This window comes from Babylonia areolata, chromosome 3 (genome assembly GCF_041734735.1).
Source record: "Babylonia areolata isolate BAREFJ2019XMU chromosome 3, ASM4173473v1, whole genome shotgun sequence".
Taxonomy (NCBI): Eukaryota; Metazoa; Mollusca; class Gastropoda; order Neogastropoda; family Buccinidae; genus Babylonia; species Babylonia areolata.
The window spans coordinates 29,947,873-29,973,226 of NC_134878.1; the positions used below are offsets into that span (position 1 = coordinate 29,947,873).

Sequence of the window (25,354 nt, forward strand, 5' to 3'; positions counted from 1 at the left end):
GTCCAGAGAGATAGCACCAAACTTTTTGGCCTCACCCTCATCACTTCCAATTTCACCCCCTGCACTGTGCTCAGGCCCAGTAAGGCTGTATGTTACAGAGGAAACAGAGTCCTTACTTTGTTTTTCTTCATCGTTACTCATCACTCCACTAGGATTATTCTTATCTACACAGGAGCTGTTCACAGCAGGCACCTTCTCAGTACACACACACACATCAGCATTCACGGCACCAACACAAGCTTTGTCACCCTCCCCTGGCACATCAACATCTGCAGAGTGGGAAAGCAACTCCCCCGAGTCCGACAATTCACCAGCACTGATATACTCTTCCGAAGACTCCTCACTTTCGCTTTTCGACCCCAACAAAAAGTGCAACACTCCCTCCAGCAGTTCTGTGGCAGCCTGATGGTCAGACTCCTGTTGATCTGATCCGGTCCCAGCCTGGGAGGGCAGAGAAGTTGGCTCCCTGCTGTTGCTGCCCTCCAGGCTGCTATCCTTGTCTTCTTTGGGGGCTGTGTAGACTGTCACAATGCTAGAGCTGTCAGCGTATTCGTCGGAGGTGGTGCTGGAATCCCCTGTGTTTGCCCCGTCCCTGGCTGTGAGATGGTCATCGTGTGTGGACGTGGCAAGGGAGGTCCCTGGCCACCCATGCTCTGCAGGCACAATACAACACGACAGCTGATCATTTCTTTTCCTGGCCGTTTTGCGCATCTTTTCCCTTTTGTTTTCACTTCAACATCTTTTCCCCTTTTGTTGAGCTAATTATCTATTGTTCAATCTATGTTAGTTTCATAGTCATACTGATAAGTAACACATTCCCCCTTCTTCCATCTTTTTGTTTTGCTTTGGCTGGTATCATGCCTTTTTTCCCTAAAGTTTAATTATGTCATCCTATTTTCTGCTATCTCTTAGCCCTATATCACCCATAATCCCTGTTTCAGTGGAGAGTTACATAAAAAAAATATAATAAAAAAGTAACATACTGCTGATATTGTAACAGAGTATTTTTATTTCTGTTACACGTCATTGTGGACACATCTACATGACTTTTATGGGCAAGTGAAATTTATAAAATGAGTTTAGACAGTACCATCCTGTATGGGTTTTTTTTGTTTACCTGCAGTATGTTTCCTTATGGCACAATGCCAGCCCAACTCCATGAGACTGGCTGATTTCAAATTTCAGGCACAGCTTCGATCACCCACACATTCTACACATTTCTTTTATGCCTCTAGTCTCGTATCCTCAGCCCTGAAATCACTGCCCTATGCTGTCAGCTGGGGTAAAAACAACATGATCTGACTTCAGTTTCATATCCATTATTTCACAAGTCTCCAAACCCAGTCCAATCCATATCATTTGCTGACTCATGTTTCCCGTTGTTTCTTCTATTGCTTTCTTAAAGGTCAACAATACAAATGCCATCTTCCTGTCGCTTCCCCGCTATGGTTTAACAATTTTCTTTACATTCTACTCTTGGCTCATGACAATGGGACTTGAAATCTTTACACTACAAGTAGTTTTCACTATTTTCTCACATATTGCTCAAACACTAGGTATTGGAACATTACTTTCCACGTATTTTCCCTCAGGTTCAAAGCTAGGATTCACATCATTCAGTCTACATGAACAAAGAAAAAAGAAAAAAAAAAAAAAAGAAATGACAAAAATAAAAAATAGTAAACAGAAATACAAACTAGCAACACAAAGGATAACCAAATACAAAACATAAACTTCAACACAGCACAAAAACCATTTAACCATAAAACCTGCAGTTCCGGTTTCCAACATGACTAAAAGTCCAGGTTGTATACCATTTCTGAAGGAACCATTGCTTAGTTAGTCACTCTCCTGCATTAAAAACACCACCAACACCAAAGAGAAGGACACCAGCCTGAGCCCCACAAAAGATAACAAAGTTACAATACACATGCAACCAATCAATAAGAATCCCAAGGGACAAAACTGTTTCCACATCTTTCAAATCACAAGAAGCATTGCCAACATGTTAGTCAGGCCTTGAGTGCATACATATCTGTGTACCTATCAGAGCGGATTTCTTCTCCAGAATTTTGCCCGAGGACAACAGTGCACCAAGTGCATGCTGCAAACAGGACAGTTTATCATCTCATCTGAGTGACTAGATGCTCAGTTTGATTTTCCAAACTTCAACTTGGGAGTAAACACAGACCTTCACAGACACTGCATTGGCAGATTAACATCTTAACAAATCTGTCACCTTCCCCAACGACAATCACACACCACACGTTATATTAGAAGAAAAAAATCAGTTCTAACTTATTTACAGGAAGAGGGGTATAGGCAATGGTCTGAACAGCAGTCTGGTGATGCACACTACAGGCACATCCAAACAGCAGTGTTGGTAACACGCTACACACCGCAGTTTGGTGACACACACCGCATCCTCATCTGCAGAGCAGTTTGTTAACATGCTACACACGAATCTAATAAGCAGCTTGGCAACATGCCACACGCACATCTACTGAGCAGTTGGGTAATACACACCAAACACTCTCTACAGAGCAGTTTGGTTACACACTCACACTTCTACTGAACAGTTTGGTTACACACACACCTCTGAGCAGTTTGGTAACGCACACTCCACACATCTACTGAGCAGTTCGTACACACCACACACACAATCTACTGAGCAGTTTGGTAACGCACACCACACACACAATCTGCTGAGCAGTTTGGTAACACACACCACAGACACACCTACTGAGTAATTTGGTAACTCACACCACACACATCTACTGAGCAGTTTGGTAACACACACCACACAATCTCCTGAGCAGTTTGGTAACACATACCACACACACATCTACTGATCAGTTTGGTAGCACTCCACACACACATCTACTGACCAGTTTGGTAATATACACTAGCAAATCTACCGAGCAGTTTAGTTACACATATGTCTACTGAGCAGTTTGCTTACACATCTACTGAGGAGTTTGGTAACGCACACCACATGCACCATGTACTGAGCAGTTTGGCAAGACACACCACACACACATCTGCTGAGCAGTTTGGTAACCCATACCACACACACATCTACTGAGCAGTTTGGTAGCACTCCACACACACATCTACTGAGCAATTTGGTAATATACACTAGCAAATCTACCGAGCAGTTTAGTTACACATATGTCTACTGAGCAGTTTGCTTACACATCTACTGAGGAGTTTGGTAACGCACACCACATGCACCATGTACTGAGCAGTTTGGCAAGACACACCACACACACATCTGCTGAGCAGTTTGGTAACCCATACCACACACATATCTACTGAGCAGTTTGGTAATATACACTAGCACATCTACCGAGCAGTTTGGTTACACATGCATCTACTGAGCAGTTTGCTTACACACACATCTACTGAGCAGTTTGCTTACACATATATATCTACTAAGGAGTTTGGTAACACGCATCACACACACATCTACTGAGCAGTCTGGTAATGCACACCACACACATCTACTGAGCAGTTTGGTAATGCACACCACACACATCTACTGAGCAGTTTGGTAATGCACACCACACACACATCTACTGAGCAGTTTGGTAATGCACACACAAGCACATGATCTAAGAACAGTTTGATAACACATACCAGCTACACACATATCTACAGACTGAAAGACAGCTGCAGAATGACAACACACTACAATATCAGGCACAGCTAAAAAGAGAAAATAAAGTGGTATGATACACATTATCAATTATACAGAGAAAGAAAACAACATGACACAACCACATTATATAAGTGCATCTAAGAGGAGGAAAGAAAGTGGTATAGTACACACATTCAGCTACACAGAGAGCGAAAACGGCAAGACAACACACTGCTGAAAAATGGTGCAGCTAAAGAGTAAAGAAAGCGGTATGAAACACACATTCAGCTACACAGAGAAACTGCAGGACACCACACCACTACATGAAACACTGCTAAAAGGAGAAAGAAAAGAGAGGGACACACATACGGAGCTACACAGAGAGATAAAACGGACCAACACCACCTCATTATACAAAATGTAGCTAAATGGAGGAAAGGAAGCGGTGTAGCATATACACATTCAGCTACACTGATCGAGAAAACAGCACGACACCACCTCATTACACAAGGTGCAGCTAAGAGGGTGACAGAAAGCAGTATCACACACACACACATGCAGCTACACTGTCAAAGGAAATGGCATGATACAACTCCTCGCACTGTAAGCAGCTTCAGATGGAGAGAAACTGGAAATGACTGAACACCACTGCCACACGACAGGAGAAAGCAGCTATATGGTTACATTCAAACAGTGAGCCCACACCATTTTATACTTCAAGCACATACTTACAATGCTGTTTGCTTTCTGTTCAGATAAAAAAAAAAAACACCACAGAGGATTAAATGCAAGGTGTCTTTATACTGTTCTAAACCAGTGTAACAAAACCACTCCCCCCACCCCCTTCCCACACACACTACATACATATATTTTGTAGTAATATAAAAGTATGATAGTCCTCTTCGACTTTCACCATCTGAACAGCAGAGGAGGTAACTGCTGTCCCGACTATCTGGACTAGAATTTGACACAAATATTAACAGATAAAAACATTGTTCAAGCAAGGAAATATAGAAAAAGAGAGGACAGAAAGGAAAGAAAGAAAGAATGACAATGCAACATAAACACACACACACAAACAAAAGCAATAATTAGAAAACAATATAACCATGTTAATTAAGTGCGAAAGCCTTCAGTCCTAAATTTACACACATGGGTAAAATCCTTATAACTCACACGTTTGCAAAATGTCCTTGCCTTCAAAGTTAATTTCTTTAAGGCAAAACAGCAAACTTTTGCATGCTTTCATGCAATGGCATTTATAAATGTCTGTATGCGACAACATGAATTCATACTTGTGTGTGCACGTCAAGTGTTGAATAAAAACAAATAAAACAGATATTTTACTATGGAAAGTAGTAGATCATTTCTGCACGAAAACCCAGCATAATACAAAATACTGATCTGCATATCACCACAATGTGTTACTTGGACATCAAACAGAATTTATTCCTTCCGCTAATCTGTATACACCAGTGAAATATTCAAAGCAAATAAGTTTCTACCTCCCTATACATGACAACCCCGCATGTTAGACCAAGTCAAAGCATCCCTCAAGGGATCCACATGTGGCAGGATCATAATCATGCATCCTTTATGTTCGAACATATTTGATTTAGTCCATTCTTCTCTCTTTTTAGGTTCTTTCTTGTTTTATAGGCATGTAGCCTGTGACGCAAAAGTTGCAGACTGTGATATTTACATTAACTTGACTCTTTCATGAATTATTTCACGCCCTGTTGTCTGTCTCCGACTGATGAATGGACAGCTTAACCTGTGATGGTTGCTGTGAGATTGCTGTTACCTTCAGATGTTGGTAGACTAACATGTCAAAAAACCGGAGTAGTGTACTGGCCTAATTGATTCAACATTTAATAGCTAACTCCCCTTGCCCTACTTTGTCTTCCCTCTAACCTACTTCTTTTGCCTTCCCCTTCCTTCCACTACCCTTCCCGACATTATACAAAGAATGTACCAGTTGAACAACGTTACCATGTTTGCATTTTGTGTCATCCCCTTTCCTCAACAAACACAGAACCCTTTGTACTCATTGAGGACACACTCTACAACACACGAACACGCATACACACACACTGTTCAGCGACTGCCCTTACCTTCCTCAGCATCACTGGCGGTGGCCGGAGCGTCGCCTGAGGGCTGAATGAGGTCCCTGTCCTGCTCTGTGCTGTCTTCTGCCTCGCTAACATCACCCAGAGAGTTCTCCCGGAACAGAGACTGCTCTGTGAACGAGGTTTCTGTTGACACAATGTGATTATAATAAATGTCTGTGATTTGTTAAATGCTCTATCAGGCATGCCTACCCCCAAATTTTCTTTTCAGGAACAACACACATTAGATTCAGGGACATGGTTTTATTTTCAGGGACATGAACAGCCACTTCTCAGAGAATTCCTTTCTGAATGTCTGTGAACTTCATTTGCTTTTCCTTCAGGCTAGAAGGATCGTTCAAACCTCTTTGACACCATCATGACTTCACTTTCAAAAGGCTGCGTTAAAAAAAAACAAAAAAACAGTCTGTGCTTACCCATATACGCATTGGTCTTGCCTGGATTTACTTTGCCAGTGATGGAAATTGAGCGGACTTTCACAAAATGGCTTCAGTACTGTTTGGACAGTTCCATTTTCACGAAGTGTCTTTGGTAATATTTGGCAGCATTTCCATAAGTCTTAACAACAAGTGTCTTCGGCAATGGTTGGAAAGCCATCTAAGGGTACATTTGTATCCACTAGATACTCTGGAAAAAATATGTTGTGGTCATATCATCATTTTTCTACAAAAAGCAAGTTCATTTTGTGTGTTTCCCATGGATTAAATTCTGGATCACACCATTACATGGGAAATACAGTTGTACTGAAGACTTCAATTGGTGAGTTTGCTTTGTTTTCAACTGCACTGCAGTGATGTTTGTGCTGTACTGGTCTTTGTTTATGTCTGTAATGTGTTGAAGTGCAAAATTTGTACTGAAAAAAACCCCAACCCAAACATAATAATTAACACAAAAATCAAAATATTTTGCTTGTACCAACATCATTAATTGCCCCAAATCACAAAAATTCCATCATTCCTCTTACTTAAAAATAACAACAGGAAGTCATTTGGTTCAAAAACAAAAAATCATAGTGACTTGAAATTGGTAGGTGTAATTTCTTGCTCTTTCCTGGAAATCAGCTGGTGCCAGGGAGTATAGCACTCTAAACTCGCTGGTGGTGAAAGGGTTAACCACTGACCCATCTGCTCAATTGTTAGCAGCAGCTTAACCACTGACCCATCTCCTCGATCTTGTCCGGGTCGTTGATGGTTCTCTCCACCTGAAGCCCCACGTCCAAAGCAGACCCCGGCACAGCCTCGGCATAGCCCAGTTCCACCAGGTTGCGGTTGACCGAGGGCTCCGTGCCCACCACGCTGGCCGTCAGGTCACCGTCCCTCCGACTCTCATCACACAGCGTTGCCTTGTAGGCCAAGCGCTCAGCGAGAAGTCCCCAGGCAGTCAGTTTCAATGGCCCACTGCTCACAAACTCTGAAACAAGGGGCAGGAATACGAGAAAGCAAAAATGAACATGCCCACAGCCATCTGGAAATATCCAAACTCGTTCAAAGTGAAGCAAACAGGTGTTGTGGATAAATCAATACTCAGGGAACAGAATAAGGTGTGACAGATGCTTTTTGCACAGCATGGAGCCCAGAAAGCCCCCCCACGAACACCTCCCAACAGAAGAGCTCACCTGTGAAGTGTGTGGTGGCAGCTTCACACCACTCATCGTCCACAGGCACCACGTCAGCAAGACAGCACGGAACAGCCTGGGTGGGGGTGTCCAGTAGTCGGGCTGGCAGTTCACGTACACCCTCCCTCCCCACCTCCAGCGTCACTCCACGGTCCACACACAGCACCTGCGCCCCCCCACACATCGCTCCGTTTACATGTAACCAACCACACAAACATAAGACCTACATTCCCATATACTGTTCTGTTAAGTAACAGTAACATAGCACTTCACCCTCACATACTGTTCTGTTTATGTGCAGCCATTAACAACACCACAGTACCTACAATCCCACATACTATTTACCACAACACATCACCTTTATTCACACAAATCGCTCTGTTTACGCAAAAACATAGCATCTATATCACCACTCTGTTTATGTGTAACCATTAACAAAAACTCATCATCTACATTTCCACACATTGTTCTAAGTGTAACCATCAACAACATAGCACCTTGCCCCCAAACGATACTCTATTTACTTGTAACCATTAACAACACACCATCTACATTCCCACACACTGCTCTACACACATAAACACAGCACCCATGTTTCAACACGTTGCTCTACATGTGTGCAATCATTAACAAAAACACAGCACCTACATTCCCACACACTGCTGAGCTCTATGTATGTGTAGCCATCAACAATGAAACCACCCCTACATCCCCAAATGTTTCTCTGTTTAGGTGTAACCTTTTCCAACATAACAAGTGTCCACTTTCCCATACACTGCTCTATTTAGGTGTACTTTAACACCATCACAGCACCTACATTCCCACACATTGTACTATTTACGCTAGCTATTAATAACAAGAAAATCTTCAAGCTAAACATGCAGGACTTCACATACTCGTTACTGGATACTGGCAAAGGCACGCCACTCCAAATTCCCCTTATGAATATCACATTTACGTAAGTATCCTGGTATCCTCATGTCACTGACTGGTCATCCCAATCTTGATTTAATATTTCCATGGAAATGAGTTTGAGTCTGATGCATGTCAATAGTGTGCAATGAAAATGTAAGTGTAATGTAATGTAAATTACCATTTCTTACAGATGTGCATTATACACTTCAGCGAGCTGAAAATGCTGTTATGTAACTTGTACCCAGTTCCATTAGTGTCAGCCAGAAGAAAGCTTCTCACCGTCAACGTGTCGCCAGTGGACTTGACTTGCCCACGGAACCATGTGGACGTGTGACTGTCTAGCACCAAACACGGAGAGTTCATTGCCAACCACTCCCCATCTGCAGCGCTCTCTGACCTCTCCTTGACCTCTCCCTCGATGTCATCTGCCAGAGCCTCCAGCAAGCCTTTGGCGGCGGTCTCCACAACAAAGAAGTTGTCAGGTCTGCCTCCTGGGGCCACGGTCACTTCATAGTCCTTTTCATCCTCAAAGCTGTGGAAACTGGACATACACACACAGGGGATAAAATGCTGATGAAAACACCAGGAAGAATCTGTGAGAAATTGACAGAGAAACTGGATGAGCAAGGTAGGTGAAGTGTGACCAAGTTTTTGCATGAGCCTCTCATCAGTAATCTGTTCAGCATTTTAAAAGACAAACCCGAACCACCATCAAAGAATATGGGCCTGCGGTCTTGTGACAGCTCAAGGTAATATTTACAACATTTGAAAATGATGAAAATGAATCATTATCACACTTGCCTCACCTAATAATACTTTGCCTTGCAGTAAGTCCGTTGTGAGATAGGAAAAAACTTTTAATCGTATAGTTTCTAAAACCTGACCCTCCAGTGAAATACATTACAGACAATAATTAGTTATCTTAAAAAGATGAGATACAGAAAGAAATGAAAGAAATTATTTTTATTTGAACAGAAAGAATCGTAAAATGCCTTCTTACAGAAAAAGATCTTATCTGAACCAAACCAACCCCTAACAACAACAAATACAAAACAAAGATGAAAACAAAAGTTCCCTTACATGTACTCCCGGTCATCCTCAGACCTGTCCATGCGTGACTGAGACAGGGTGTCGCCCAGGATCGTGGACTGCAGCACAGGCTGGGAAATCTCCAGCGTCTCCATGGACGGCTCAGCGCCCACCCCCACCTTGCTGCTGCTCACATCCCCCCCTTCACCTTCACTGCCCACGGCGGACAACACTTTGCACGGCCCAGGCCTCTCCTGCACGTCCACCAGCAGAGTTCTGTCGGCCTTGCGCCCCACGACCTTCACCTGGAGGTCCATGTCCACAGCCTCCCCCCGGGAGATCACATCGTTCAGCCATTCAGGCGTGGCCTTCACTTCGTCGTCGTCGCCCAGACAGCAGCAGAAAGCCTGTGCCGGGAGCTCCAACTGGTGTTGGACCAGCGGGTAAAGACACTTGGTGGGCACTCTCTCCTCTGTTCCATAGTCCAGCTTCAGCACCAGCACCCTGCCGCTGTCGTCGCAGCCGCTGAGGACCTTCCCGCGGCAGTTCGTGTGTGGGGGGTCGCACACCAGGTACAGGTTCCCCACCTTGATGTTCTTTGCCACGTCCGAGGTCTGGGCTCTCTCAATGCCCAGCGTGGTGCCGGACAAGATGGAGCGGGCTGAGGGCAGCTGGCACCAGAACTCAGATGCCGACACGGCCACACACACATGGATGTCCAGCCACTCCAGCTCGGCAAGCCCATCAGACACACAGCTGCACAAGCATCATTCAACATAGTTCTATTCCTTTCATCACTACATTTCTACCATTTTAGTCCTTTATCAAAAGGATTTGTATTTTTGTTATTTTACTGCCCCAACACAAGAAAATTAATTAACCAACTAATCTCCTCCTGAATCTCTCGCGATCACTATCCACTCCTTCATAGCACAAATAAGGCTAAGAGTCTTGAAATTCTACAAAACAGCCTAAAATCTGCAATACAATAATTTGCCTTGAGCTGGACATCTGACTGTGAGACTCTGACCTGATTATCATGTCAAAGGAACAGCAACCCCCCCACCCCACCCACCCCCAGGCATGCTAAAAAGAAATAACAACTGAGGCTACTGACTAACTGTGACATTTTAGACTGACAAGCAGCGGTCTCTTTACAAAAATGATGATTAATTTTCCATTCATTTTAATTTTTTTATTTTCAAAAAATAAATCCACACACTAACCTGTAGGCAACCTGGACATCATCCGCAACATTTCCATCCTCTTCAACACTGTTCTGTTCAGATTCCACAGCATCCTCAAAACCCTCCTCCTCCTCCTCCTCTTCTTCCTCTTTCCCCTGCTCCTCTTGGCTGGTCATTGCTGAAGGCTCCTCTGAGGCTGTGGAGTTGATGTTCTGGCGTGCCGACCGCACCTCCTCCACCATGGTGGATTCCATGTGGGCTGTGCACGCCTTCAGCTGCCGGGAAAACTCCTGCTCGCTTTCGTCAAAGTCGTCCACGGTTTCCTGTGCTTTACACTCGTGCAGGTGGCGTGAGAACTCTTGTTCGCTTTCGTCAAAGTCTTCCACAGTTTCGCTCTCCACGTTCTCCTTTTCAGCCAGCCCACTCTCCACAGCCTCTTGGGATGGGTTCAGTTTGTCCAGATCCGAGGAGGAAGATCTATCAGTTGCAGAGGCTGGTTTCACAGGTGGGATTTCTGCTGCTTCCACACCAGGTAAGCTGAGAGCCTGTAAACTCTCGGCCACTGACTTTTCCTGATCAAAGAGATGTACCAGGTAAGGTTCCTCAACCCCATTCCCACTCAGGATGTCTGCTGTCATAGACCTGGAAATGACACGAATATAATGTAAAACTGAGAATCAACAAAAAAAACCAGTCTAACTCTATTCAAAAGAATTTCTTATGTTTCGTTTGTTATTGTTTTTTTTAACAACTATATAATTATAAAAACAAGGAAAAATTATTTAATATAAACTTACAAGTCACATATATTCAGCTTTATTTGTTTGGATGACCTCGTACAATCACCTTGCAACCTGTCCTCCCCAGCCCAAGACATGTTGAATCAATAAGAAATTACAGCATAGATCTTGATAAGAAAGAAGGTGTGATGATGCAAAGTCCAAAGATAGACATAAAAACAAGCAAAGCAACGTTTCAATTTCATACTCTTTTTCAAGTGCCTTGCAATAGAGAAGTGAACTGTCCTGGGTTGTGTACAAGATAAGGGAGTTATCTAATAAAGGGACTCAAGAACAAAGTCCACAGATTCAGTACAACAGTATGAACTGAAAAAAATTCCTCCTCATTTTTGTCTTGACACCCCTCACTACCATGAGCTGTCAGACTGTTCATGACACAGCTTGAAACTTTTCCCCCCTTTAACAGCCAATGTGGTACACTACACACTGTATATGGGTCAGTCTCGATGCCTTCAGATGACTCAAGTCTGCAGGCTCACACTAAGCAAACATCAACATTGCAGGCTTTACGTTGTTTTGCTGTGAATTTAAATATGAACAGTGAATGAGAAAAAATTCACATTGAATGCTTTCATTTCTACAAATTCAAATTCAAATGAATGTTATCAGGAAGCACTGTACACATGTCATTTTTAACTTAAGACAAACAAGATCAATCAGTAAATTGTGACAAAACAGGTCAGCAGTCACTCACTTGCTGGCCACCATGTTTTCAAAGGCAGCCGCAGCCTGGTCATTCCAGTCCCCCTGGCAGCTCACTCCAGCCAGGCTGCAAGACACACACTGCCACGGCAGGGCCTCAAACTCCGCAAGCAACTCTCGCACAGAAGACTTGGACACAGTGTCAGAATTGCCATAGTCCATGTAGAACAAATCACAGGTGTCAGCTTCAGAGTCTACTCTCTGGACTGTTGCTCTGTACCAAGAACCATCCTCGCCGAACGGGCAAGCACACAGCTGGTCCACTGCCAGACTTTCAATGACACCGTCCTCCTCTGCCAAGCTGGAATAATGCTCGAACATGGCATCGGACATCTCCTCCAAGCGACCCAAGAGGTCATCACGCTGCACATAGAACAAGGATGGACTTGTGACATGACTGACAGTGACCCTGATGCGATGGCCATGCTCCAAAGCTACATGTTTTCTGTCCTTGAAAGTTACAACATCCGTTTTGCCATGGGCAGTCGCCGACTCTTCTGAGACAGCACTAGCACACAGGAAAGACGAGCTTTGTTCTGCAGGTCTGACCAACATGGCTGAAATATTGGTGCCGTTTTCAAGCTGCAAGTTGACGCTGTATGGAATGGTTTCTGTAGTACTGAAAGTTACAGTTAAGGTTTGATCAAGGGTTGCTTCCTCAAGTTTGCTGCTGACCAGCTCTGTATCACAGTCTTCCAGAACACACTTGTATGCAAGAGGTGGTACCTGCAAACTTTCAGTAGACAGTTCTCTCAGATCTTCAATAGGTATGCAGTCCTTATTGCCAAAATCAACAAACAGAACTTCAACCATTTTGTCGTCCACCTTTTCAACTGTGGCACGATACCATGCCTCATCTTCTGAATACTTGGCACAACAAGGCAGACCGACAGATGGACTTTCAATTGTTTTGCTGTCTGCTGACTCACACTCATCCTGTAGCTTATCGCTCATCTTTTCCCTGCTTTCATCCTCACTCAGCAGCTGCAGATAAAAGGTCCCATCTTGATTCAGGTGTGACACAATGCATGCATCCAAAGCAGGTGGTGTTTGAGGAGGATACTCTGAACGTGCAGTTTTTGATGGACCGTCTCCAAGGTCTTCAGCTGGCATGGAATCTTCTAGAGGTTCTTTGGCATCACTAAATTCCTCTTCAGATCCTGCCATTTCTGCACATTCCTGGTCATCAACAGACACCTCTCCAGACTCTACTTGTTCCTGAGAATCAGCTACCACTGGTTCAATGTTTTCATGTTTTTCAACGTCTTCTGCTTGCTGTTGTACTCTTTCTGCCAACTCTTCCACCTGTTCTTTTTCTGCTGGCTCTTCTGCAATTTCAAAGTTTTCTGCATGCTCTTCAACATCTTCCTTATTTTTTCCTTCTTCCGCAGACACCACGGAGGACTCTTCCTTTCCTGTAGTTTCTTCCACAGATTCATCTTCAAGCTCCAAACCAATATCAAGAGTGAGCTCTACTTCATAAGGCAATTTTGATGAAAGGAAGCGAGCATTCATTGTTTTTCCATCTGTCATGGCTTCAAACTTCTGCTTCTGGCCTTCCTTCCATTTCTTCACGCCTGGAATCTTGCAGTCAAAGGCAAAGGCTGGTTTGGCCATGAGGGAAGGTGGCAGGACCAGAACGCTGTTTTTGTCCACAATATCAGTGTTCCCATAATCCACAAAGAGTACAGTAACCGCATCTCCAGATGAGCTGACAATAGAAGCTCTGTACCACGCATCATCTTCAGAATACTTGGCTAAACAGACTTGTCCTTCATCAAAAGACTCCAGTTTATCAGTGAGCTGACCACCAACAGCTTGTACCTCCTCTGCTAATTCTGTTATAGTGTCCAAGTCGCTGTTCAACTGGAGATAGAAGTGCCCGTCCTCACCCACGTGTGACACTGTGGCATGGACAGTTTGTGACGGCACCTTTGGCTGTGGAACTGTCGTGGGTCTGAGAATGGTGTCAGCCAGATTGGTGCCATTCTCATCTTTCACAGTCACATCAAGGGGGGCACCCCCTCTAAAGAGGATCTTGAACTCTTTGTCATCTGAAGCCTTTCTGAAAGCCTTCTGCTGTTCTGCTGTCAGCCCAACACCACCCACCTGACAGTGGTACGCCAGTGGCGGAGCAAGGAGAAGGGCTGGCAAGGGTTTCAAAGTCCTTATCTCGCAAGTTTCACTGTTTCCGTAATCTATGAAAAGCACTTTCGCTGACGATCCAGAGACAGACTGGATGCGACCCCTGTACCATTCGTTATCTTCAGAAAACAGGGCACCACAAGCAGCACCCACCACTGGGGACGGATGAGCTGCTTTTGGGCACAGGGTGACCTGGTACGTCATTTCATCAATCGCTTCAATGTCCTTAACCAGCTGCACATAGAAGGTACCATCTTCTGACACCTGTGACACATAGGCAGTCTGTTCCCCGACTGGTTCGTCCTGGGACCGAAACACTTGCTCATCTGGCTGATCTTTCACCTCCACTGTGGATTTGGCCGCTGGGCATTTTCCCTCTCTATACCAGCCTGTGGATGAAGTACTGCTGAGGCTACTATTGTTTGAATCTTTACAACCTGACAGTCTCACATCTCTATAATCTCTGGCGCTCGGATTCGGGTTATAAGTTGGCCGAGGTGGTGATGATGGAGACCTGGAGTTCAAACTTGACTGGGGCGGTGACACTGGAGGCCTGAACATCATCTGCAGCAAGTCCTGACCTTTCACAGAAGCCTGGATCTCAAAGGGGGAAGATGAGGTGACAAAGCGAACATTCAGCTCCTCATCCATACACCTGCATAAAGCTTCGTATGTCTGGGCTGTCCAAGCTTTCAGTCCTTTCAACTTACAAAAGAACGCATGCTTGGGAGAACCCACCAGATCTGCAGTGATGGATTTCAAGCTGCTGGCGGCCACTGTGTCGCTGTTGCCATAATCCACAAACTGGACTTGGACCTTCGCCCCAAAGACTTGTTCCACCATGGCACGATACCAACATGCATCCAGCTGGAACTTGGCACAGCATGCCATGCCCTTCACTGGAGGTCCCAGCAAGGGAGAGCCTCCAGAGCCGTACACAGACTGCAGTTTGGAGGACAGCTGCTGTAGATGGGACTCTGAACTCAACAGCTGTACATACAGCATGCCGCTTTTCTCATCCACATGAGTGATAATGGCCTCCGCCGACCCTGAAGGGGGCACAGCTTCTTTAAATCTGAATGAGCCGCTGGAGGGTAAACCTGATGATCCAGAATCTGAACGATGTAAAGACTGATTTGTCGATCTGTGCGATGACTGTGTCGTTGACTGTGGTGACGAGGCTTTGGACTGAGCTGGGGTCTGTGACCGTGGACCTAAACCTTTATCTCGCAGAGCCTGAGCAACATCCTTGTTCCCTGCTTTCACTGCCACCACCTTTGGACCTTTAAATGTCACAGAGAGCTCCTGCTCTGTCATCACCGACTCCATGACATAGATAGCATCATCAGACATGGAACAGGACTGGAAGCCATCCAGACAGCATTCCACAGCAAGCAGAGGGGAGGACATAAAGCCAGCAGAAATAGACTTGATATTCTGACGGTCAACCAGCTCTGTGTTGCCATAGTCCACAAACTGCACTTTGATCTCTGTTCCATGGATGGACAAGACAGATGCGCGATACCACTGCTTGTCTTCATTGTACAGAGCCACACATGCCTGGCCAGGGACGGGATTCTTCAATGGTGGTTCTGTCCCTGATCCGTAATGCCCACTAAGAGTTTCCATCATGGATGTCAGCTCATCATCACAGCCTGCCAGCTGAATCCAGAACCGTGCCGGGGACTCTATGAAACTGGCGAAGGCAGAGACAGTCTGGCCAGGACTCACTTTGCCTGGTGTGTAACCCGACGCTGGCTTCTCGACCGCTGCTTTGGTAGCTTGGATGCCTTTCAATTCGTCCGTGACAGACACCCCTCCTTTCACCAGGTCCACTAAGTACTTGGACCCTTCCTTGCCTTTAATCACCACATCCAGCTCCTCATCTCCAGTGAAGGCATTGAACTTCTCCAGCTGTGCATCTGCATTTCTGGATTCAGCCACTCCAAGCTGACAGTGCAAAGCTTGGGCCTCCACTTTGGTGATAAAACTAGACTCCAGCTGGAAAACTGAGCTTTTTGGACCACTCTGAGTGTTGCCATAGTCCACAAAGAAGACATCGACATCTCGCACTGTGAACGACCGTACCTCAGCTCGGTACCACTGTCCATCTTCTTGGTACTTTGCAGCACAAGGCTGGCCTATCTGCAATCATAATCAAAGAAAATAAACAATCACCATTTATATCAATGGTTAAAATAGGTAACTCATGAAAGCAACAAACTACTGTCAACTTTTATATTAACAATAACATAAGAGCCCTAAGCAGCTGAACAAATCAATCAATCATATAATGAAACTGTGATGCAAGTTACAAGTTCAACTGTTAGTTTCATTTTGTGAACATGGCAGCCACACTGCATCTCTGTCAGTCTGTGTAAACCACATTCTGATGAACACTTCAAAAATATAATTTACCATATACATTTTTAAAAGAAAAGTAGAAAATGCATGTCTGGAAGGGAAAAAAAATTGTGCTTTTGGCATCAACTACCTTGGTCAAGAAGGAATGAAACACTGCACAGTAACTTTCCCAAATTGGTCATTTTCAAAATTAATGGGTGAAGTTCTTAATGGCAGGGTAAATTCATAGTCATACAGAAAACATGAAGTGCTGACCTTTATGTCTCAACGGTCACAGAACCAGTGGTAAATTTCAAAGCATTCTAGCTTTAAATTTCAAGAAAGGCCAGCTGATTTTATATCAACAATTATAACAAGAAGGGAGGGCAGCAAGAAGTGTTAATCTGTCAAGAGTTGCCAAGAGAAAGGAGGCCAGCAAAGACAAATCAAAAGTTTGTGTACAGCTGACCGCATAGGGGCCATTTCAGGGCTGAATACCCATCACTTCTTAAAATCATTTTAAGAGAACCCAAAATATTAATTAACATTCAAAAGTCAACATTCAAGATAACATCAAAAAGACCATTTCACCCACCTCTCACAAAGTCCATGTAAATTTTAAATCAAGTGAAAAAAAAAACCAACAAAAAACAGAAGACACTTACCACAGGGTTGTGGATGGGCTTCCCATTGCCAGCCCCATAGAAAAGCTGCAGTTCCTGCATCAGTTCCTCCAGACCACCCATGCCATCGGACAGCTGCAGGTAGAAACTCTCCACTGACTCCACAAAGGGCACATAGGCTTTGCGGGACTGGCCCTTCCTGGGCTCCACAAACCGGTACTTCTGGAACCTTGGGGCACTAGCTGTGGGATCTGGTGTGGATCCTCGCACGACTGCAAGAGCGATCATCTCTCTGGCGATGCTCTTGCCCTGCACTTCCAGATCCACCTGATACGTGTCTCCGCTACGGCTCAAAAACGTGCAGATTGCTCCCTTCTCTGTCAGAGTTTCCAGAAACTCTTTGGCATCTCCGCTCCAGGTGCTGCCTTGGGAGAGGGGTCGGATGCCAGACAAACTGCACCGCACTGCCTGAGCTGGGATTGCACAGAGCTTGTCTTCCAGCTTCAGAGGGGAGTCTGTGGGTACATGGTCAGAATTGCCAAAATCCACAAACTCTACCTCGGAAGAGGTTCCTGACACTTTCTTCACCACAGCGCGGTACCACTGCCCATCTTCAGAAAACTTGGCAGCCACCATGGCACCAATGGTAACATTGGCTGCTGACTGTGCCTTGGATCCACGGTAGACATCCTGAAGATCGTCAGAGATGGCATCCAGAACTTTCTGGTTATCTGCCAGCTGGACATAGAACTCACCAGGAGTCTTGACCCAGCTGATGAAAACCTGAAACAATTTATCAGCTAAGGCTAACCAACTATGTAATACATATGTGGCTGCAAGCATACAAATTATTCAAACAAACATAACATCCTAAGACTACTTTCCCTGTTCCTTATGAGTTTGTTGTATTATCGTGAACTGTTTAAAAACATACTGTTTTGAGTTCTTTCACAGATTCACAGTTGCAGATTTATACTTCCAGGTTTGAATGTCAACCTTAATATGATATGAATCTAATTCACAATTTCGTTACACAGATTTTAACTGCATATTACTACTAGATGCACCTTATTATAACACAAAGCCTAAGTGTCAAGGATTTTGGAAAAAAAAAAGTATCACATTATAGTCTGTAAAATATGGTAATTGCAATTCACACTCATGCCACAGTGACCTCATTTCGCTTGGTTCAGCATGGGTTAAAACCAGAAAATCCATGAACGAAAGGAACCATTACCTCTGCTTTTCTCTGTGGCTGGATGTCCAGCACTGCATACTTGGGCATGTCCACCAGAACAGTGGGGGGTGTGAACTGTGCAGCACCCTTGCTCGCTTCTGGGCACATCTTCAGAAAAGTTGTTGCCACGTTGCTGTTATCGGAGCAGTCTATCAGGCTCACATGATGTCTGCACCAAAAAACAAAAACAAAGAAAGAAAATTATCTTTTACAGTTAATACACTGTATATAAACTGTACTAGTCATACTGAAATACTGGACATAAAAAATAAAATAAAAAATCTTGTGCATACTTCTTTTGTAAACAAATATTTCCCTTTTTGACTTACTTTGTCCGTCAATACCAACTTTGGCTTAAAAATTGTAGGGAAAAAAATCTTCAGTCACACCAGTAAGAGTTAAGTCTCCCGAGATAAGCTGTGTTTCCGGTATCATTAACGGTTTATTTCTTGAGGCCATTTCTGGGATTAGGAAAACATCATATTACCAACCACATCCCGCAGTAGCGCTGGCGATGCTTAGTGAGTGATGGCGTGACCGCAATTTTCTTGTTCGCAATAGAAAGAAATACAAATTCTGGACAGAACATATACAGTGACACAGACTACATCATCTAAGTGCTTACTGCATTAATCTTTTAAAGTGGATACTCAATTAACTAGAATGAACATAAAAGAGAAATTGAATGGACCATGTCGTACTTTCCTGGCAGGTGTAACTAAACTTGTACATCTATCCAGATCCAGAGAAAAACGGCTTAATGTTGCAGTGTGATTGCGGCGACAGCCACGTCTACTTTACTGCTGACTATAAAGAATTCTTAATTGCCCTTGAAGAATTTTTAAATGCCCGAGATACACCAAAATAATATAATTTAAACAACGTTATCACTTGGAATAAAGCAATCCATTTATCGCCCTTAAAAAAGCATGCTTAAATGTTAATTTTTGAACGTCATTCATGGATCTGCAATAGTGCAGTAAGACTATTTCTTCCCACCCAAACATGCCAGGTTCGAATCTGCACTCAGGCCTTTTTTTTTTTTTTTTTTTTAACCCGAAGCTTTTTAACAACAATTACAAAACACATTTTAATGATTATTCTTTTTTCTTTCTTTTTTTTTTTTAAGTGTATCACAATGTATGAAGGCCAAGCCTCTCTTGTTTAAAAATACTTTTGGTAACCAAGAATGCCACACAATCAGAAAAAATCTCTCTCCAGTGATAAATCCTCATGAATGACAGTCACATTCCTTTACTTATCCCAGATTTATGAAGAAAAGCAGAGCTCTACTGATCACAGAAGTTTTCAGTCTTTTTACAGCAGATACATGTGGCCACATTCAACTGATATTACCATGCAGTTTATCAATTCTCTATAAAACAAAACAAAAAAAGAGAGGGACAATGTAAAAACCATTAAATACCGGTTTGGGGCATGTCATGCATTAGGATTTAGCTTTTGTTGCCCAAAGTCAGAGCAACAAATTGCATTGTGACTGAAATAGTAATTTGAAAATTTTTTTTTTTAAATAATAATAAATAGAGGGAGGGGCTCAGGGATGGTGGGTGTGGGAGGAGGGGGACAACTCACCTTCCCCACTCATCCTTCTCCATGACCGTGGCTGTGTAGTCCTTGTACATCACCAGCTGTTCAAACTGGTCGGACGCAGCGTCAGTCCACAGGCCCGAGTCTGACACCACGCCATGCAGACAGCAGCGGATGGACTGGGCCGGCAGGCCACGGAACTCCTCCTTCAGCTCCTTCACACAGTCTGCTGGAACCCTGTCCGTGTTGCCGTAGTCCAGGAATATCACTTGTACCACGGAGGCCAACACCTGGTCAACACAACTGGGTTATAAGTCGACAACACAAAGAAAAGTGCAGGGATTAACTCTTTCACCTCCTCAGGCGACTTCAGTTGACTAGACGGTGCACCACCATAAGCAACACCAAGGGTCATGTTAACAAGACCAATTTCACATTGTACCAAAGCTTGACAGCTGCATCCAGTTTCCCACCAATAGAACAATGACTAACATTTGTTCACTGACCCAGTTTGAAATGAACAAGTCCATTGTGTTGTTTTGACATGAACCAAAGCCTGTGACTGAGAGCATCATATCTGAAATATTTGGTGCTGGGGAGCTTTTTCCACACAGAAACTTGGCGGTGAAATTGAAAGTTAAATGGGGGGGAAAAAAGTGTAATTCAGATTTCCACTATTGTCTAGGAATATGATTCATGAATCAATTTCTAAAAACAAATTCCTACTATTTAATTATCCTCTAATTTAAGCTAATGAACCTGACAATGGAACTTCGCTGAAGTCTTACCCGTAGCTCTTTTCACCTTTAATAATTAAAATACTTGAACTCCAGCCCAAGCAACACGGATAAGCGGCATTATGAAAAAAAAAAGCTCATACTTCAGAGGAACCTAACGCTGAAGGGACCCTACCAAAAGATCTCTTCATCTGCAGTGTACAAAAAAGCCTTCTTATTACACCCTTGCTGAGTTATCTTTCCTGGTTTGTACAAAATGGGCAGGAAAGATGAAAAATATTTCTTTATTCTATCAACACACCCAAATCAGCAGAAAAATAGTTAATTTACAAAGATAATTCTCTGTATCTGACAAATATAAAGATGTTATCCAAGAACAAATATAAATTTACTGAAGTAACATCAACATATTGTTGACAATCATTACTAAGCACAGTGCTCCAACCACCCCTATCCTGTGTACTCTCTGGCTAGCTGGATCACGACTGAATTTTCTGTCATGCATGGTACATTTCATTCTTTTGTCTTAAATTTAACTGATAATCAATTATTCCAAGACAAGTCTGCATCTTTTTATATACATATATATTTTTGGAAACAATCTTTCGTGATGTGAACATAGTCCTTTGATAAATCTGTATCTCAGCACAACTGGATCAGTTCTGACCTTGCACAATCTATTCATTATTTATTGACAGCTGGGCACCATTTCTCCCTTACTCTTACAACTTCAGAAGTTGTTCTGGGTTTCGGAAACAAAACTGAAGAATTATTCATATGATGTAAGAAATTCATAGTTTCTGCCATGATAAATACCAAAACAAAATGTGAACAAAACACTGTGTTTTAAAGTAATCACCTGAATGATGCACAAGCACAATTCGATTTTCAATACACGAAATACTGTCCGCCTGCCAGCTCTGATTCACAAATAACTTTGATTTACACTCTCATGTTACCTTCCAAGACTCTACTTCTATTCAGTCCATAACAATTAAACAATACAGGCTGGTTGGCATACATTCATGTTCACAATTAAGTGTACTGTTTTGCTGACATCCAATATTATTGTTGTTGATAGAAAGTGCTCTTTTACTTTTGCAAAAAAAGCATTATTCATAGATTTCATGACATTTGAAAAAGGACAGATGATCCTTAACCCTTTCCTTCTGATAACGGTAGGAGCCGGCATGCCCGCGCGCGCGCAGCGCCTCAATGCGGCCGGCGCCGGCTGCGTGTGTGTGGTACTTTTCCATCATGTGCTGACGCCGTGACTATGCTCAACAGGCACTAAAAGTTGGTGGAAAGTTTCCTACTATAGTCCAATAATCTGGCATCACTATTTTTGGATGCTAGCACCACTTCCATTCACAAAGAAAGGAGGGAAACTGCGTGTGGAGAGTTGTGAATGAAACTGACCGGTTTTCACAATGGCGTCGTCTGCATGCACCATTGAGTTCGAGGATTATTCAGCGGAGGAATTAGGTCTCATATTAGAAGAAGTGTCAAAATATGATCAGATTGAAGAGTGTGAAGAATTAGAAGAAGATTCTGACGTGCATTTAGGTTCCGATCAAGAAGAAAGTGGTGAAAGTGATCCGGAGGACAATGTGCCACTCGCCGCTCTGCAAACCACGTGGCGACCGGCTACTCAGCCTACCAACGTGGCCACATTCCAGCAGCCGACAGGCCCTGCACATTCACTGCCAAGCACTGCCACCCCTCTGGATTATTTTTTTTTGTTTATACCCATCACTTTTTTTCAGGTTGCAGCAGAAGAGACTAACAGGTATGCCCGGCAAAAACAAGCAGCCCGAGGCACACCTGACCCTCTTTGGTTCGAAACAACACCTGATGAAATGCGGGCCTATCTCTCTGTGCTGATCATGTTGGGGATCAATCGTCTGCCACGTTTGTGGTGCTACTGGTCAACCGACCCTCGCTTCAGGAATAACTGGATCAGCAGTGTCATGCCCAAAACACGGTTTTTCAAAATCAACCAGTACTTTCATCTGCGCGACACATCGAACACACCTGCACGTGATCACCCCGACTATGACCCCTTGTACAAGGTGAGAAATTTCATCAACATGATTCTTCCTTTGTTCCGGACCAACTACCATCCAGGTCGTGAACTAAGTATTGATGAGGCAATGATCGGGTACAAGGGTCGGATATTTTTCAAGCAGTACATGCCAGCCAAGCCAACCAAATGGGGCATCAAGGTGTGGGAGATGTGTGACGCCAGGACAGGGTACTGCGTTGCATTTGATATTTACACCGGCCGTGCAAGTCGCAGAGACACCACCATCAGTCTTGGGCATGAAGTCGTTCACATGTTGGCATCACCTTTCTACCATCAAAACAGGCACCTGTATTTTGATCGTTTTTTCACCAGTGTCCCCTTGATGACACACCTGGCCCGAAATGGGACATATGCCTGTGCCACTGTCAACGTCAACCGCAAAGGGTTACCAGAGGAGGTCAAGACTGCCAAACTGAAAGAGAAGGGAAAATTGCTGCAGATGCAGAAGGGCTCACTGATGGCCACAGTCTACAAAGACAACCGTCAGATCTACCTTCTCAGCACCAACCAGCCACCAGGTATGACGACAGTGGAGGACAAAGTGACGCCGACAGTCATCGCCAGCTACAACAAGTACATGGGTGGCGTTGACAAGTCAGACCAGTATCGCGCCTACTACCCTGTTGGTCATCAGAACAAGAAATGGTGGCGCTACATTTTCCATTCTCTGGTCAACTTGTGCATTGTCCAGGCCTACCTCACCTGGGAAGTGTCACCTCATGCCCCAGTGAACAAGACCTATGACCACTTGATGTTTCGCGCTGACATTGCAGAACAACTTCGCGCAGGATTCACCTCCAGGAAGCGCAAAGCAGGGCGCAGCAAAGCAGTGCCAGATGCCCTCATTGCCTTGGCCAGCATCGACCATCACAAGTTAGAAAAGATCAAAGGGAGACGTAGGGTCTGTCGGCAGTGCATCAAAGACGGTCGCAGGACGGCGAAGGGACGAGGGGTGGAAACATCATATATGTGTTCGTTCTGCCAGGTACCTCTCTGCTTCCACAGGAATGACTGTTTCCGTGACTATCATGGACAGAATGTGCCTCAACATTAGGACAAGCTAGCTTGTTTTTGTTTATGTGTGTGTGTGTGTGCTTACCTGTAGTTTTGATGACTCTGTGACACTTAGCAGTGACACTCTACTCACTATCCTTACTGTACAGTAACACATTGTGTGCATATATGAACAGATCTGTACAAAGTGCTTAGAACAGTGACATAAGAGCAACATGGAACTGTGCTTGAAATTATCTCCAGTAACTCTTCAGTTGTGACAACTGACACTAGTTGTGTGACATTCTTTGGATTACCTGTGGGGACTGTACTGGCAGACAGGAGACAGATCATCTCAGGTAGGCCGCAGCTTCATTTCACAACACTAACGTGCATGTGCATGGAATAACTGCATGTTGGTGTGCTGTATTAGAATTGTCACCATCGCATGTGACATATTTGGTGACATTTTGGTGACAGAGACACGACCTGTCACATCTAGACACACAGAATCTCGCTCACATGACAGAACAAAGCCTCATGACCATACCTGCCGAATTTCATGACTCTAGAGGTTTATTCTTGGTTGTGGTGAAGCGTGAACTATACACACCCATTTTGCGGCTAAACTCACCAAAAGAATCCGAAATCTAGGGGAGTTTGGCCTCAGAGAATCCGAATGCAAGAGGGTTAAGACAATACTTGCTTCACTCATGGAAAACCATTCACCTTTTCAACGGATGCTCGATACCAAACTTTGTCCCCTTTGACAAACGCAGCACAGAGACTCCCTGGTCGCAAATCCTGCATGGGAGGAATGGTGGGGTCCTTGTATGTTGTCGCCATCTGGTCTGCCAGACTGTCCCATTTCTCAGTGTACTTTGTCAAATTACAGCACCACTCTGAAGGAGTGGACACATAAGCAACGGTCACATTGGCCTTGTCTCCAACGTTCATGTCCAGCTGCTGAAGTTGAGTCAGGCCTTTTCCACTACCGGTTCCTGAAGTCGGTTTAGCCTGAGTCTTCTTTAGAGCTGCCACCTTCTGATCCATACCACTGTCAATGGACCGGTTTTCCTGGTACTGACTTCCTGACACTTTTGCAAACTGCTTGTTGATGAGGTCCCAATTGTCATCGAGAAGTAATAAATGATAGACATCCTGAAGCTCGTCATAGGATACAATGTGGATTGTCAGTTCTTTGTCAAGCACAAAGTCTTCAAACTTTGCAATCTTTTCCGGGGTCCAGAAGTTGTCAGGAGAAGAGACTCCTTCCAGACAACAATGATGGCTAAGCACAGGAGTGCTCAGCAAGGCTGGAGACAGGGGGAAGACGTCCTTCTTCAGCAGGTACTCTTTGTTGCCATAGTCAACAAAGGTCACTTCCACACTGTCTCTGTTGTGGGGAGTGCCTGCACACACATTCACCAAACAGTGGTCACTAATGACACTGGTAAGTTGACAGTTTGGCATTTAACTTAGTTTAACTGCAGAAAAATACAATCTCCTTAAAATTACTGTTGGTGTTGTTAATGCCCGTGAAAGAAAGATCATTTGCACACAGTATATATTTGTAATTCATGAAAAGCAAGACGTCTCCTTTTCCTTTAACTATGTGAAGAGTC

The 25,354-nt window shown here is 44.0% G+C and overlaps 1 protein-coding gene across 2 annotated transcripts in view; it reads right to left on the minus strand.

Annotated features, from left to right (window-relative positions):
- Positions 1 to 520: 520 nt before the first annotated feature.
- LOC143279929 (uncharacterized) overlaps positions 521 to 25,354 on the minus strand; it is a 30,512-nt gene continuing 5,678 nt past the window's right edge. For both annotated transcript variants that reach the window (XM_076584268.1, XM_076584267.1), the window contains exons 4-16: positions 24,459 to 25,141; positions 19,959 to 20,203; positions 18,366 to 18,534; positions 17,171 to 17,911; positions 12,010 to 16,307; positions 10,555 to 11,157; positions 9,380 to 10,084; positions 8,579 to 8,840; positions 7,385 to 7,550; positions 6,928 to 7,179; positions 5,755 to 5,895; positions 4,373 to 4,387; positions 521 to 653 (exon numbers count right to left, since the gene is read on the minus strand). In XM_076584268.1, the coding sequence (XP_076440383.1) occupies positions 652 to 653; positions 4,373 to 4,387; positions 5,755 to 5,895; positions 6,928 to 7,179; positions 7,385 to 7,550; positions 8,579 to 8,840; positions 9,380 to 10,084; positions 10,555 to 11,157; positions 12,010 to 16,307; positions 17,171 to 17,911; positions 18,366 to 18,534; positions 19,959 to 20,203; positions 24,459 to 25,141 (8,282 nt within the window). In that variant the 3' untranslated portion in view covers positions 521 to 651. The remainder of the gene's footprint in view (positions 654 to 4,372; positions 4,388 to 5,754; positions 5,896 to 6,927; positions 7,180 to 7,384; positions 7,551 to 8,578; positions 8,841 to 9,379; positions 10,085 to 10,554; positions 11,158 to 12,009; positions 16,308 to 17,170; positions 17,912 to 18,365; positions 18,535 to 19,958; positions 20,204 to 24,458; positions 25,142 to 25,354) is intronic.